Genomic DNA, 15,949 nt, shown 5'->3' on the forward strand with positions numbered 1-15,949 from the left:
CAGAGTGAGTTCCAGGATAGCCAGGGGTACACAGAGAAACCCTGTCTCGAAAAACCAAAAAACAAACAAATAAAAAAAACAGCAACAACAACAACAAAAAAACAGATTAAAATCATTATCCAAAAAGAAATGATAATAGGATTATTGACTGTATTTTTTTGAAAGTTACACCTAACTAAACATTTCCGGTCTATCTTTCTCTCCCCGACTTGAATGTAACTCAAAGCAATAATTCTTTTGTCATCGATTAGCAGGTTTTTTCCTATGCTTAGCTGACAATTTGTGTTTACCAAGAAACAAATCATCTGTTCTCTGTTCTTACCCTCATCATAGAATTGTTTACTTAGCTCATAACCCTGTCTTCTCATGGCCAACTCCGAAACTTGTGGTCTTATCCCTAGATGTGAGACCCAGGAACTCAGAGCCAACTTTGAATGACTGTTTCCTTAGATCGTTAGTTTGTCCCAAGCCTGTTTTCCTGGCTGTTACATTACATGCTTGGAACACATGAAAGCTCACCCTCCTCCTTTTCTACCCTGTGCAGCCCTTACTGTTTCACAAGGGGGGAGCACTTTCTAGTCTTTATTTTAACTTTGTTAGATCTTTCTGGCAAAACCACTTAGACTATCTCCTTAGACTTTGATTCAGCCACCTTACTCACTTCCTAAAACGACTTAACCATATCAGGAATTCTATAAAATCCTTACCTGCTAGGAACCTAGGATGTGAGAGGTGGTCGGCAGTGTGACCAGGAGTTTGGCCAGTGCCAGGACACCTCCCTGCTCTTCCCATGCTGTTTTCAAGTGTTCTGCTGTAGAGTGCAGCTGACAGCAGGAACAGATTTTTGTGTGTTCAAGACCAAGATTGACTCTGGTTACAAGGATCCAATGTCCTTTTCTAGACTCCATGGGCACCGGGCCAACCAGTACACATACATATTAAAAGCAATAGTTGTAAGGTTATCATGACAGATGACACAGACCTAGAGGACAAAGACCTATGTCTCGGGTTTCTACCGCTGTGCTGGAATACTGACCAAAAACAGCTTGGGGAGAAAGGGATTCATTCAGCTTTTACTTTCACATCACAGTCTACCACTTGAAAAAGTCAGGACAGGAACTCAAGGCAGCAACTAAGACATAGGCCATGGAGGAGTACTACTGGCTTGCTCCCCATAGCAGCCTGCTTTCTGACACCCAAGACCACTAGCCCAAGGCAGTACCACTCACAATGGGCTGGGGCTCTCCTGCTTCAATCACTAATTAAGAAAATGCCTCACAGGCTAGACTGGTGAAATGGCTCAGTGCTTATGAACAGTGGCTGCTCTTCCAGAGGACTTGAGTTCAATTCCCAGCAACCACCTGGTGGCTTCTGTCCATATGTGAAAGGATTTGATGCCTTCGTCTGACATGGAGGTGTATAGCCAACAGAGTACTCCTACATTAGATAAATACATAAATATATAAGAAATACATGGGTAAATTGTTTTTTAAAAAAGAAAAGGCCTCCCAGGACTGTCTACTGGCCAGTTATATGGAAGCACTTTCTCAACTGTTGTTACTTATTCTCAGATAACTCTAGTTTCTGCCAAACTTCAAAAACAAAAAACTGGGACAGCCTGCAAGTAAACACTTTTATTAGATCTGAGAAACAGAAAGAAAATTAATTTGGAGGACATTTTCTTTTTTGAGTCAGGGTCTCATGAAGCATAGACTTGCCTTGAACCTACTCTATGGACCTTGAGCTATTGATCCCTCTGCTGCAGCTTCTCAGATGCAATGATAGGCATGTACCACCATGCCTGGCAGTGGAAGATGTTCTTAACCCTTTCCTTTCCTATCTCATCTATGCTCCTGGATGTGTCTTTGGTGATTGCTGTGTCCTTGGATACCTGTGGCATCATCCAGAAGCAGATCTGTAGCTCTCACCTCACATCATAGAACCTAGATCGGTGAACCTAGATCAGGTTTCTCCAGGCTGCCGTCTGTTGTCTTCTAGTTGAGACTTAGGCAGGAGAATCTTGAGTGGAGCTATGAGTTTTGGAAAATTTTTTTTTATTTTATTTATTATATGTAAGTACACTGTAACTGTCTTCAGACATGCCAGAAGAAGGCGTCACATCTTGTTATGGATGGTTGTGAGCCACCATGTGGTTGCTGGGATTTGAACTCAGGACCTCCAGAAGAGCAGTCAGTGCTCTTAACTGCTGAGCCATCTCACCAGCCCCCAGAGTCTAAATATTTTAAGTAGAGCATTTACAACCTTGTCCTCTCATAAACAGAGCAGCCTCCCTATCTCTCATTGAGATTTGCCTAATCCATTGAGTAACTAAACACCCAGTTGGGTGAAGAAGCCAGGGACCATGGGTGTACTGAGCACTGGTTCCTCTACAGCCACTGGCCACAGGCAGGGTTACTCTGGGAGTCAACATCATCACTTGCAATATGAAGTCAATCCATTTCACTAATAGTTTCCAGGTTTTGCTGTTTTTCAAGCAAACCTCTTACCAAGCAAATATCTTACTCAGAATCCCCAGCCTTTGGCATTCAGTGGTAGACTTCAAGGAAGACCTGGAGAGGAGGGGTCGTCTGACCTGACCTGATTCTGCTTCTTTCAAGTGTGATGTGATATGATGACGTTGTAGGGGTTGGCACTGCACAGGCAGAGTGTGTTCCATGTAGCCAGTCTTCTATGAACAACATAAGCTCAGAGTCTTGTTTTAGGGGTCCACGACAAGTTACACATCTGAGATTCACAAAGGACTTGGGGCTCATAGTCATTTATGTTCATGGCCTGCGGCCGAAGGACAAAGCAGGGTCCACACAGGTAAAAGACGAATGAGATAGAGGTGAATTTTCCTTCAGAGTCTAAACAGGTATGTGTTTAGACTCCTCCCAGGGAGGAGAAGCCATCTAAATCATCAGGACAAAGGCTTCCCTAGGGCTGGGAGGTAGGCACATACTACCTATGTAACCAGCTCTGTCTTCTAAAACCCGTCAGAGAATATCAGTTATTATAGAAAATATGTTTACGTAGGTGACCATGCTCGTCATGGGTTCCAGATGTAGAAAACCTTATCGGCTAGTAACGCAATGACTATTTTAAGGAGTAAGCTCCTAGGAGATGCAGAGGGCCTTCTTCAGGTGTGCTATGTCCTTTCTTGTTCACCTTCCTTGTAGCCTTCGTGTGGTTCTCATTGTATGCGTAGGGCATGCTAGACAGTAGTAAAGGGAAGGAGGACAGAGGGACCAAAGTGGCAAATGCTGGCAACAGTAGACTTAGCACAGTATCTATATGAAGACATACTTAGAAATATTATAGATGAATATTAAAATGGAACTGTGTTTTTTATTATATTTTAAAAAGACTTTATTTTATGTATGAGTACTCTGTCTACATGTACACCTTCACTCCAAAAAGGGCATCAGATCCTATTACTGATGGTTGTGAGCCACCATGTCGTTGCTGCGAACAGAACTTAAGATCTCTGGAAGAGCAGCCAGTGTTCTTAACCACTGAGCCTTCTCTTCAGCCCCAAGATAGAATTCTAAAAACTGTTTTCAGTAACCCAGTGGGACTGAAACAGAAGAATAGGAGACAAAGAACAAGCAGAAAATGAGAACTATAGGTTTACACCTCACAATACCAGCGTGTAAATGTGTTAACTGTAAATAACTGTAAATAGCCTAAATACATTCAAAAGACAGATTAGCAGAATGGATTAAAAGATGATTGGGACCAGCATGTAGATATGTACTTAGTGTGTATGAGGTCTTAGGTTTGATTCTCAGGATAAAAGCAACAAAAATTCTTAGCTCAATTATATATGCTCAGCTTAGCTTGATTTCAGTTTATGATACCAAAAGATAAAGGAGAGAAGAGAAAAAGATGTGTGATACAAGTATTGGTCAAAACAAAGCAGATGTGGCTATATTACTTACTACACGATAAACTAGACTTCAGAGCAAAGGACCTTACTAGGAAAATACTTGGGATATGCCAATTCAGCATGTTTCTTTGCCAATGAGAGCTTCTATACAGAAACAAAAATTTCATTTTTAAAAGAAAAAATGAGATACTCCATAGGCTACACAAGAACTTCAGCTCTTCTCTGAGCAACCCATGTTGCTGGAATGAAGGAATGAAGAACTGAAACTCAACACTACATGGCATCAGGATGCGCTCTTAAGTGGCCATGGACATTTACCAGGCTAGACCATATCCTGAGCTACAAAGTAAACTTAAAACTTAAATCTGGCCGGGCGGTGGTGGCACACACCTTTAATCCAGCACTCGGGAGGCAGAGGCAGGCAGATTTCTGAGTTTGAGGCCAGCCTGATCTACAAAGTGAGTTCCAGGACAGCCAGGGCTATACAGAGAAACCCTGTCTCAAAAAAACAACAACAATAAATAAATAAATAAATAAATAAATAAATAAATAATAAAAATAAAACTTAAATTTGGAGTTGAAATCATAGACATAGAAAACTCAAACTAGAAACTCATTTTTAAAAGTTAAGACAGGCTGTGGATGTGACTCCGTGGATAAGAAAGAGTACTTCCTGTGCAAATGTGAGGCTCTGAGTTCAAGTCCCTAGCACCCATGTTATAGCACAGGATTAGAGGGGCCATTACCACAATGCTGTGTGGGGATAGAAGCCATCAGGTCAGAGAAGTATTAAGGGAAATTTAGAAGATACATGGAAGGAAATGAAATCCTTTAATTCCGCATCTCCCTGTTTTCCATACCTGGTCCTTTCCACAAGGTTAGTGACCCTTCCTGCATGGAAATCTTTCGTCACCTACCCATGCTCCAGTCAGCTCTTGAATATCTTCTGCCTCCCTCAGAGGATGGTCTCCACTGTCCCATTATTTTCTCTGCATACAGTTTACTCTTTAAAAAGATGAAAACCTCCACATCAGTAAGGGCAGTGTAGGTTACAAGGGAAGTCGCTCCTTCGCTTAAGATGTGGTAAAAATTGAACACATCTCCCAATGCCGTCTGCATGAATGTGTGAGAACGATGTTGAAAACTGTCCTCTTTTCCCTAGGCTTTGAACCTAGCCTACTCAAGCATTTATGGCAGCTACCGGAACTTTGTGGGGCCTCCTCACTTCCAAGTCATCTGCCGGCTACTTGGTTACCAGGGCATTGCAGTAGTCATGGAAGAGTTGCTGAAGGTTGTCAAGAGCCTGGTGAGTTTTCCTGGAATGAGTTTTCCCTGTAGCATGGATTCACTGGGTTGGATAAACACAGCCATTTGTGGGTAGGAGGGGTCTTCTCTTTCTGTCTGGGATGTGTAGCTGAAATAGAAAAAAATGCTTCAACTTAGCTTCAGACATTTCTCCTAACTAAAGAGAATGGTTCTGGATATAAAAGGATGTCACTGTCCTACCTCGTTCTCAAGAGATTGAGGCAGGAATTTTGCTTAAACCCAGGAGCTGCAGGCCAGCCTAGAGAACATCTGATCTGTCCCTTACAAATAACACCCCCAGTTTCCCAAAAGGAGAGATTGAAGTTATAGGACTGATTTATCATTGTTTGTTGTTTCTGCCTGTCTGAGATATAGTCTTACTATATTTAGTGTAGGCTGGTCTCAGTCATCTTGCCTTGGCTTCTAGATTGCTAGTATTAGAGATCTGTACCACCATACCAGGCTTTGGGAATGGTTTATAACCAGAATATTATGTTTATAATAAGAGAATGTTGCTTCTTCTACTATGCAGAAGTCTTATCAAAGACCACCACTGCAACCCTAAACTTGAGGGGAATTAAAAACAAAGTAGAAGACAAAAGTCCCAGCCAAAAGATGCTTGCCACAGTCTGTTCTCTCCAGTTTTGTTTGTTTGTTTTGTTTTGTGGTTGTCTGTGATATGTAGATATGTAGATACTGGAAACCAAATGAGGGTCCCAAATGAACAAATGTTCTTAATCACTGAGCCATCTTTCTGGCCCCCAACTCTATAAATATATATATTCTTGTTTTTATTTGTGAAGTATGGATTTTCATAACACACAGATCTCTAGGAACACTGTATAGAGGTATATGGAGATGATACTGACCACAGGAAGTTTACAGACCCTCAGGTATTTATGGTAGGCAGGAACAGCCACTATAGGGATAGATACGTCAGCTGTGGGCCGTTCAAGTGTTCCAGTGAGAAGGCAGTGAGAAGTCTCCTGACAGATGAAAGTGAGCTGCACAGTTAGTGAGGCAAGTGGTATGTGCTTTTGTTCTGGAAACAAATGTGAGTAAAGGACTTAGATGCACATGTGTAGCCCCAGAGTGAGGTCAGAGTTGTACACATGTCACCATCTGCACAGAAGCCTGGCTTATGTTATTATTGCTATGAGAAACACCATAACCCAAGGCAAAATGAGGAGAAAGGGGGTTTTGGGGGGGGGGGGTTGCTGTTTTTTGTTTGTTTGTTTGTTTTGGGTTTTTTTTTGCCTTAACTTCCGTAAAGAAGTCAGAACAGGAACCGAAGCAGGGCAGGAAACTGGAGGCAAAAGCTGGTATAGAGGCCGTGGAGGTGCTGTGTACTGGCTTGTTCCTCATGGCTTACTCAGTCTGCTTTCCCATAGAACTCAGAACACTTGCCCAGGGGTGGCCCCACCCACAATGTGGTGGGCCCTCCAACATCAACCATGGATCCGGAAAATACTCTACAGGTTTTGCCTATATGCCTGTAGCCCCATATTATTGAAGCATTTTCTCAGTTGAGGCTGCCTACTTTCAGTGACTCGAGTTTGTATCATGTAAACATAAAATGGGCCAGTACAAAGCCTTATGGTACAGGTTTTCGCAAAGGGAAAATGATGTCATTTATAGACCACAGTGGACTTTTTCTTTTAATTCATAGTCAGCCAGTCTCCCCCCTCCCCCCTTTCTCCTCCCCTTCCCTCTCTCTGTGTCCCCATGTATATAAATCTCAGATCTTTTACTTTTAGAGCAAGCACTCTTACCCACAGGCCACCTCTGTTGCTCCCACCTTGTTTTACGAGGCAGATTATTGTACTGGAATAGAACCAATCAAGGCTAGACTGGATGACCAACAAACCCCAGGGAACCACCTCTCTGTCTTACTGGTCCTGAGATTACAAATGTGCTGCACTGGTTTTTTTTTATTATTTTTATTTATTTTTTAATGCATGATTTGGGGCTTGATCTTAAATCATTATTCTTGCATGGCAAACACATTATGGATTGAGTTATCTTCTCATCCCTCATAATTTCATTATTATTTTTCACTATAAAAGAATGTTTCAAAATCTTCAATCGTTTCTCCTTAATTTGTTTGTTTGCTTGTTTTTTTGTTTGTGGTGCTGATTGTCGAACTTAAGAGCCTTACACATGTGTTCCATCACTGACTTTAACCTATTCTTCCATAATTTATCTTTTTGGGGAAGTGTATTTCTTTTTCATGTTTTTCATGATCTGCCCATATTGTGGGAAATATTAAAAGAATGGCATTTCCCATGCTATGCCCGGCAGTGACGTGCCACAGCAGGTTGTTCTCATCTCAGCAGACTCTCTGGCCCAGAGTTCCTGAGACATCTCCACTCAACTAGCTAAGTTCACTTGGTAGGTCGCTGCCACACCAGCCCCATGCAATGACCACCCACCTGGCGGGTTAGCTGTCACAATTCCCATTAACCCAGTAAAATCAAAACTCTTAGAAGCTTATAATTAACCAGTCAGATTTATGTAACCAATAAATTCTCAATTCACAAGATGCCTGCACAATATTTTCAGAGCCAATTGATAATGATACAAGCTGCCCACCTCCAGCGCTTGCCTTTAATCCCAGCACTTGGGAGGCAGAGGCAGGTGGATTTCTGAGTTCGAGGCCAGCCTGGTCTACAGAGTGGGTTCCAGGACAGCCAGGATTGCACAGAGAAACCCTGTCTCGAAAAACAAAAACAGAAACAAGAACAAAACAAAACAAAAAACCAAGCTGCCACCTAGATTAGACAAGTTATCACAATTATTCTATCCTTTATGATATTTATAGCTACCTGTGGCTGTTTAAAGCCATGTGGAATCTGGATCATCTTCCTCTTGCTCCATCTTTCCTCCTCCTCCTTCCTGTCTCCTCCGTCTCCCTCTCTGCAACTCTTCACTCCGCCTCCCTTTTCCCTGTCCAATCACAGGCTTCTTGTTGTATTAATAATTAATTTAATTGGACAGGAAAAATCCAGCTGCATGGCCATCTTTTAGTTAGGGTTTCTATTTCTGTGAGAAACCACTATGACCAAAAGCAACGTGGGAAAAAGGGGTTTATTTTAACTTTCATGATTCAATCACAGCCCGTCATTGAAGGGAGTCGGGTCAAGAACTCAAGGCAGGAATCTGTAACAAGGAAGTGATACAGAGATCTGGAGAAGTGCTTGCTCCTTCCTGGTGTCTTGCTCAGCCTGCTTTCTTATAGCACCTAGGACCATCTGGCCAGGGAGTAGCACTGTCAATAGTGAGCTAGGCACTCCTACATCAATCATCAATCCAGAAAATACCATACAGACTTGCCTACAGGCTAATCTTAATGGAAGCATTGTCTCAGCTGCATCCATCTTCCTAAGTAACTCTAGCTTGTTTTAAGTTGACATCCAACTATGCTGTATAGCCCACTAAGTATAAAGAAAGTTTGAATCTGAATTTGTGGCCACCTGAGTACAACCTCAGTCCATCAAAGACCTGACATTGTCTTGAACTTGTAGCAAAGGTTAACAACTCTGAGAAGTCGTAGAGTTATAACAGGTTATATGTAATGCCTTAGTTACTGTTCTGTTGTTGTAAGGATACACCATGAATGTCCAAGGCAATTCTTATAAAATAAAGCATTTAATTGCTTAACTGTAGGCTTGGTTACCGTTTCAGAGGGTTTGTTCATTATTATCACAGCAGGGAATGAAAGAGCACATTGGGCAGACATGGTACTAGAGAACTGGCTGAAAATTCGATTGTCAAGCAGCAGGCAGAAACATCAACACTGGGCCTGGCATGGACTTTTGAAACTCAAAGCCTAATAATGCCCGCAACACACTTCCTCCAATACTCTTTCTACTCTTTCTCAGATATTCCAACTCACTGGTGACTAAGCATTCAAATAGATGAGCCTATAAGGGCCATTTTCATCCAAGCCATCACACTTAACTAGAATGTAGAAGAGTTTAGTCATTTGCCCATCTGTGATCTTCGGGACCACTCACACTTTATGGACTGTTCTGCCTTAAAATCCTTGAAAGTTGGAAAAGAAAATTAGGAATGCAGCCCTCATGTGGCTAAACACAAAGGTGACATGGTCTAGCCTGGAAGCCATCCTAAGTCTGTCAGAGGAAATAGAAACTATCTTACAGGGGCTATTGCTCCTAGAGCTGTTGGCACTCTTGGTGTTGACAGTGGGTCAGCATGGAACCTACATGGGAATGTGAATCCTGCTGCTTTATTTCCTGACTACTTCATGTCTTAGAAAGGGACTTGTATTTTAGAGTGTGAATATAGTTCTCTATAGATGCTCAGTAGAGGGTACTCTCTTTTCACAGGTGGGATTTCATTCCCGAGCCAAACTGATTCTACAAACTTGGTCATAACTGTATTTTGCTCATGGACTGATTTTTAGAGCACACACTTCCCAGAGCCATCCATGAAAGGGAGGGAGATAGCTGACAGCCTTTGTCTTTTGCAGCTGCAAGGCACAATCCTGCAGTACGTGAAAACTCTGATGGAAGTGATGCCCAAGATCTGCCGGCTTCCGCGACATGAGTATGGCTCTCCTGGTGAGCAAAGGTGGCTGGGGTACCCCGCATGAGTACAAACCTCATGAGAAGGGAATCAAGTTGATAAAGACCAGATTTGAAAGAAACCCAAACCAGAATCTGCCTGTTTAGAGTAGAACAAACACACACACCTTACAACTGGGTAGCAGGCAAGTGTGTAGGACTTTGGGGTCAGTATTTGCAGTTAAACAACTGAGGGACCCAGCTTGTCAACTAGCAAGGATTTTGGTAATGGGGTATTGAACATATTGTTATCCCAGATCCTGAAAATAATCACCTACCAAGAAAAGCAGAGGGAGCTTAACTACCAGATCCTAATGCCCTCTTCTTGGGGACAAGCATTTAAAGCAGCCACACGGCTCTACTTCCTATACCCTCCCTCTGGCCTCTTACCCATTAGATAGTCTTGTTGGTCTGTAAAGCATTCTGCCTCATCTGGCTCAGGCTGTAAGAACTTCACCCATGGTCCTTGGATGTGTACTTACTTCTAGCTCAACCTTCATGACTTGCTGCAGGCTGGTGTAAGGCTATCCAAATAAATATCCATAATGAGCTCAGTGTTGCTTTAGGATTAACCTCGACGCTACAGACCTTTGTCACTTAAAAGTACAGGGCAGTGGTGGTGCACGCCTTTAATCACAGCACTTGGGAGGCAGAGGCAGGTGGATCTTTGAGATCAACACCAGCCTTGTTTATAAAACAAGTTCTAGGACAAACAGTGTTACACAGAGAAACTGTCTCCAAAGAGAGAGAGAGAGAACACGAACAAGAGAGAGAGAGAGAGAGCGCGCGCAAGCATGCCTTTTATAAACTCTGAGAGAGAGAGAGAGAGAGAGAGAGAGAGAGAGAGAGAGAGAGCACGCAAGCATGCCTTTTATAAACTCTTACGTGATGGTATTGTCTCCAAAGATGACATCAGTTAGTTCATTCTTTATCACTATGAATAAATACCTGTGAAATACCTTCGTTGCTGGAAGCATGTGATAATCTCCATAGCCAGGTAGTGTTAGAATAGCAGTGCTAGTGCTGTGCCTGAATCCCTGACACTTCTGCTGCCACAGGCATCCTAGAGTTCTTCCACCACCAGCTGAAGGACATTGTGGAGTATGCAGAGCTGAAAACCGTATGCTTCCAGAACCTGCGGGAGGTGGGCAATGCTGTTCTCTTCTGCCTGCTTATCGAGCAAAGCCTGGTGAGTTCTCAGTTCAGCCCATCTTAGCTGGGCCAGAGTTTTCACTGCTGATGACAAAGAAGTTTTCTTTTTCTCTTTTGTGTTTTCCACACCCCTCTTTAGAAAGGGTATGAGGTGGGCAGTGTAACTGTTTATGGTTCCCTACATTTAGAAAACAAGAATATAATGTCTCTTCGTTTAAAGAGTGTTTTTCCAGTGGACCGGAAAAGTAGCTCAATGGGACATTAACACTATTCCAGTAAATTCTGTGGACAATCGTTTATTTTGTTCTAATGGGAAAAGTGGAACTTTTCTGCACCAGACATTTATCATCTTTTTCACTATGAGATCCCCTTCCTGGAATGACTTTTTCTACTCTGTTTTAGTCTTTAGAAGAAGTCTGTGACCTGTTGCATGCAGCTCCTTTCCAGAATATCTTACCTCGAATCCACGTAAAAGGTGAGTCTGCATCATAAACCAGAGTTCACCTTGCACATGAAGGAGTCATACTTATTACACTGTGCAGCCAGAGAAAAGGCCAATGTTCAGTTATGTTGGTGCCTGTTGAGTCTCTGTAGGGTGTGTCTAACCTGGTTAGAATCCATAAACTCAAGTAGTTATAATAGTTATAAAGTCTAGAACCCATTTCAAAATAATACAGAAACAGGTACAGGTTCTGTAACAGGATAATAAAAACAATGACCACCAAGTTGATAGATGTCATAGTAGATGACGAGTAAAGAGGTTCACTGTTCTATTTTGCTTTAGATCATGTTTAGAATTTTCAGTGAAATTTGAAAACTGCACATTAAACTCTTCCATGTTCCCCCATTCTGTAAATTATTACATGAAAAAGTTACACTAGTCCAAGCTGAAAGCAGATTCTAAATGGTTACATTAGTAAACTTGTTAGCTTGAATTAAAATAAGCCATTTTAATATATTGTATATTTTAACATACTATAATATACTCTTTCCAAAGAGAATCCCCACCCATGGAGTCAAGTGAATCTTTAAATTTCTGTTAAAAATTAAACTTTGGCAATTTTAAAATCTTACATAAGGACAGAGCATAATAATGTATTTTCCAATGCAGAGGGGGAGAGAGTTGATGCCAAAATGAAAAGACTAGAATCCAAGTACGCCCCACTGCACCTTGTCCCACTGATTGAAAGGCTGGGAACCCCACAGGTAAGATGCTATGGTTGCTAGGGTTTGTGTACTGGGTGGAAATTCACATCAGGCCAGTGGAACAGCCAGAAGTTACTGTGAGGTCAAGACTGTTGGAAGAGTTGGGAGGATTAGAGAGAGGATTCAGAAAGGGCTGAACATCTATCTTAGAAACAAAGATGTACTCAGATGTTGCCTGTTGTTATACTCCACCCTTTCATGAACAATTGTTTGTTTTCCTTTTCTTTTTGAGACAGGGTTTCTGTGTAGCCATGGCTGTCCTTGAACTTGCTCTGTAGACCAGGCTGGCCTCAAACTCATAGTGACCCACCTGCCTCTGCCTCCCAAGTGCTGGGATTAATAGTGTTCATCACCATTGCCCCAAGCTTTTTAAATAGAGTTGCTTCTTAGAAGAAATTGTGACAAAAGGCAAGGTATCAGAATGAAGTTTATCCCTGGGCAGTGGTGGCGCACACCTTTAATCCCAGCACTTGGGAGGCAGAGGCAGGTGGATTTCTGAATTTAATGCCAGTCTGGTCTACAGAGTGAGTTCCAGGACAGTCAGAGCTATATAAAAAGAACTTGTCTCACCAAAAAAAAAAAAAAAAAAAAAAAAGTGTATTTGTGTGTGCTTAAGTATATTTGTGTGCCATATGCATTCAGTGCCACACAGAGAAACCCTGTCTCAAAAAACGCCCCCCAAAAACCCAAACAAACAAAAAAGAATGCAGTTTACCCTAGATCTGGCATACTTAACTGTTTGGACCATTGCTGTTTTGAACCAGAGTTTTTGTTTGAGGTTGTCTTATAGACTCTGTTCAGTGGCATTGCTGGTTTCTAACCACGAGATGCCAGTAAATTTTTTGTGACCACTAGAAATATCTCTACTTCACTCTTCTAGACAGAAGAGTGAAGTATTTTACAGTATCTACAGTATTTTAATCTTTAGCATATAGATAACTGCTGATATAACCTGTTGATGCTGCAAAACCCTGTTCTGCCAACTTAGCATTTCCTACCGAGTAAGTGGGCTGGCGGTAGTTTGTTTTTAGCCCTTTAGTATTCTATCATGGCTTGTAATATTCCATGTACTTTTTGCAGCAAATTGCAATTGCAAGAGAGGGGGACTTGCTGACCAAGGAGCGTCTCTGTTGTGGTCTGTCCATGTTTGAAGTCATCCTGACACGGATCCGGACCTTTCTGGATGATCCCATCTGGCGTGGGCCCCTACCCAGCAATGGGGTCATGCACGTGGATGAGTGTGTGGAGTTTCACAGACTATGGAGTGCCATGCAGTTTGTTTACTGCATTCCTGTAGGGACACACGAGTTTACAGTGGAGTAAGTGTGTATGTGTGTGTGTGGGTGTGTGTGGGGGGGGTGTTCTGTGACTCTTTGGAAGAGTGGGAGAACTGGCAAGGAAGGTGGTTGCTGAAAGGAGTGTGAAGTCGGTACACATGATGAAACTCTTTTAGAAAGTATACAGACATTGCACTGGTCTAATGCCACTGAGGTGTGGCTCCTTTGATGACAAAGAAAGGATCTAGCCTGAGTATCTGGGAATTATTTGAATCTAAAGCAACTGAAAGCAAAGTGGACATTCCTGTTTGTGGGTGGCAGAACCATGATGTTATTCTTGGCAGGTCTGTTGCTTATGAAACAGCATGCTAAAGGTACCCAAAATTGGCATTATCAAAAATTAGAAAATTTCTTATTTTTTTATAGTCAAAGTAAAGTTTAAAAAACAATTGCATAAAAATCAATTCTACGTAGATACACATATGTGCTTGTGCACACCTAACACAAGCACATATATACAACAGTATATTACAAAAGTAGAAATGCATTTAAATTTAAGAATTTGTCTTTCGTTCTTTCTTATTAAAGAAATGTTTTGCTCATATAGCACATACTCCATTCAATTTCCTTCCCAAATCTCCTCCCATCCAGATCTAACCCTGTTCTGTCTTTTCTTAGAAAACAAAAAGATACCTAAGGGAAATTTTATTTAAAAAAATAATAAGACAAAGCAAAATTAAACCAATCAGAGTAAGACAAAACAACAAATAAAGAGAAGGAAAGGAACCAAGGGAATGAACCATACAGATGCAGAGGCACAAGTCTCTGCATACACAGGAACCCTGTAAAACCACACAACTAGAAGCCATACCACATACAAAGGATTGAGCAGGGAGAGAGAAAACCGTGACACATTGTAAGAAAGAGGACCATTGGAGAGCTCCTTGACTGTGTTTCCTATTGCCCGTTTACTGATAAGCATGGGGCCTACTCTTAAGGGTAGTTTTGTGGGGCTGGTGATGGCTCAGCGGGTAAGAGCACTGACTGCTCTTCCAAAGGTCCTGAGTTCAAATCCCAGCAACCACATGGTGGCTCACAACCATCCATAGTGAGATATGACACCCTCTTCTGGTCTGTCAGCTACAGTGTACTTGCATATAATAATAAATAAAAAAAAAAAAGAGTAGTTTTGTTTCCCAATGAAACTCCTTTGGAGAAAAATCAATTCTTTAAATTTCAAGTGTATAGTAATTAGAGATAGCTGTGGGTTAGAAATTAGGGTGTATGTCCATTTTTCATCTCATTGCTAGAACCTCATCTGGTACAAACTGGTATATGCTGTGTGCATGCTACCATTGTCTCTGTAAATTTATATGTAAGGCAGCCTTGTTGGGTATATATCTTGGGTTCTTTGTGTCTTTCATCTACACTGGCTTTTACACTTTTTTTTTAATTTTATAAGATATTTTATTTACATTTCAAATATTATTAGTTTCCCCTCCAAAAATCCCCTATCCCCTCCCTGCTTCCCGTGCTCCCCAGCCCATCCACTCCCGCTTCCTGGCTCTGGCATTCCCTTGGGGCATAGAATCTTCACAGGACCAAGGGCCTCTCTTCCTATTGATGACCAACGAGGCCATCATCCTCTGCTACATATGTAGCTAAAGCCACATGTCCCACCATGTGTTTTCTTTGATTGGTTGTTTAGTCCCAGGGGAGCTCTGGGGTACTGGTTAGTTCATATGGTTGTTCCTCCTATAGGAGAAAATTTCTTGTGCTCATCTTTCTCCCATCTGAGGAACTGTGGACAAAGGAACTAATGTAGCCTGATTGGAGACACTCATTAGAGTCTGCCTGTTTGTTCATTCTCCTTATTGCTTGGTGCCTCTACTAGGCAGTGTTTTGGAGATGGGCTCCACTGGGCTGGCTGCATGATCATTGTACTTCTTGGACAGCAGCGGCGCTTTGCTGTGTTGGATTTCTGCTATCATCTTCTCAAAGTTCAGAAACATGACGGCAAAGATGAGATCATCAAAAATGTGGTATGTAGACAAAATCTAATGCTTAATATCCTAACATAAAATTCAAGCAAATATAAACATTATTATGTTTACTCTAAACAAAACATAACCCAGAAAGTTTTAAAAATATTTTCTATTTCCTTTTTCTTTTTAAGGTAATTAGATCTACTTATCTTAACTGCATTTTCAGATTATTGACACACTATTCTAATCTTTAGCTTCCAAACCATGCAGTTTTCAAACGTTTATTACCTTTTTGTCATTTTATAAAGTTCTCCACAACTGAATTACAGAAAATATTATGTTTTCAAATGTTTTCTCTTCTCTCTCTTTTAGAACATTATTGGTAAACTTTCTTCTGCTTTCCATATGACTTACTTCACAATAGGCTTAATGACAGAAATGTCACCATTGATTATCTCACTTTTCAACATCTACATAGCTCCGAGGATTCCCCTGCTTAGTCTCCCAAAGCTAAAAGGAGTGTGTTTCCCCTGGAGGCCTTCAAAGATG

At 41.6% G+C, this 15,949-nt stretch overlaps 1 protein-coding gene across 2 annotated transcripts in view; it reads left to right on the forward strand.

Moving 5' to 3' along the window:
• Positions 1–15,949, forward strand: part of Cyfip1 (cytoplasmic FMR1 interacting protein 1) — a 94,670-nt gene that overhangs the window by 75,333 nt on the left and 3,388 nt on the right. For both annotated transcript variants that reach the window (XM_021166451.2, XM_021166452.2), the window contains exons 24-30: positions 5,052–5,195; positions 9,687–9,777; positions 10,839–10,969; positions 11,335–11,407; positions 12,044–12,138; positions 13,219–13,457; positions 15,310–15,457. In XM_021166451.2, the coding sequence (XP_021022110.1) occupies positions 5,052–5,195; positions 9,687–9,777; positions 10,839–10,969; positions 11,335–11,407; positions 12,044–12,138; positions 13,219–13,457; positions 15,310–15,457 (921 nt within the window). The remainder of the gene's footprint in view (positions 1–5,051; positions 5,196–9,686; positions 9,778–10,838; positions 10,970–11,334; positions 11,408–12,043; positions 12,139–13,218; positions 13,458–15,309; positions 15,458–15,949) is intronic.

The sequence above is a fragment of the Mus caroli genome, chromosome 7 (genome assembly GCF_900094665.2).
Source record: "Mus caroli chromosome 7, CAROLI_EIJ_v1.1, whole genome shotgun sequence".
Lineage (NCBI taxonomy): Eukaryota > Metazoa > Chordata > Mammalia > Rodentia > Muridae > Mus > Mus caroli.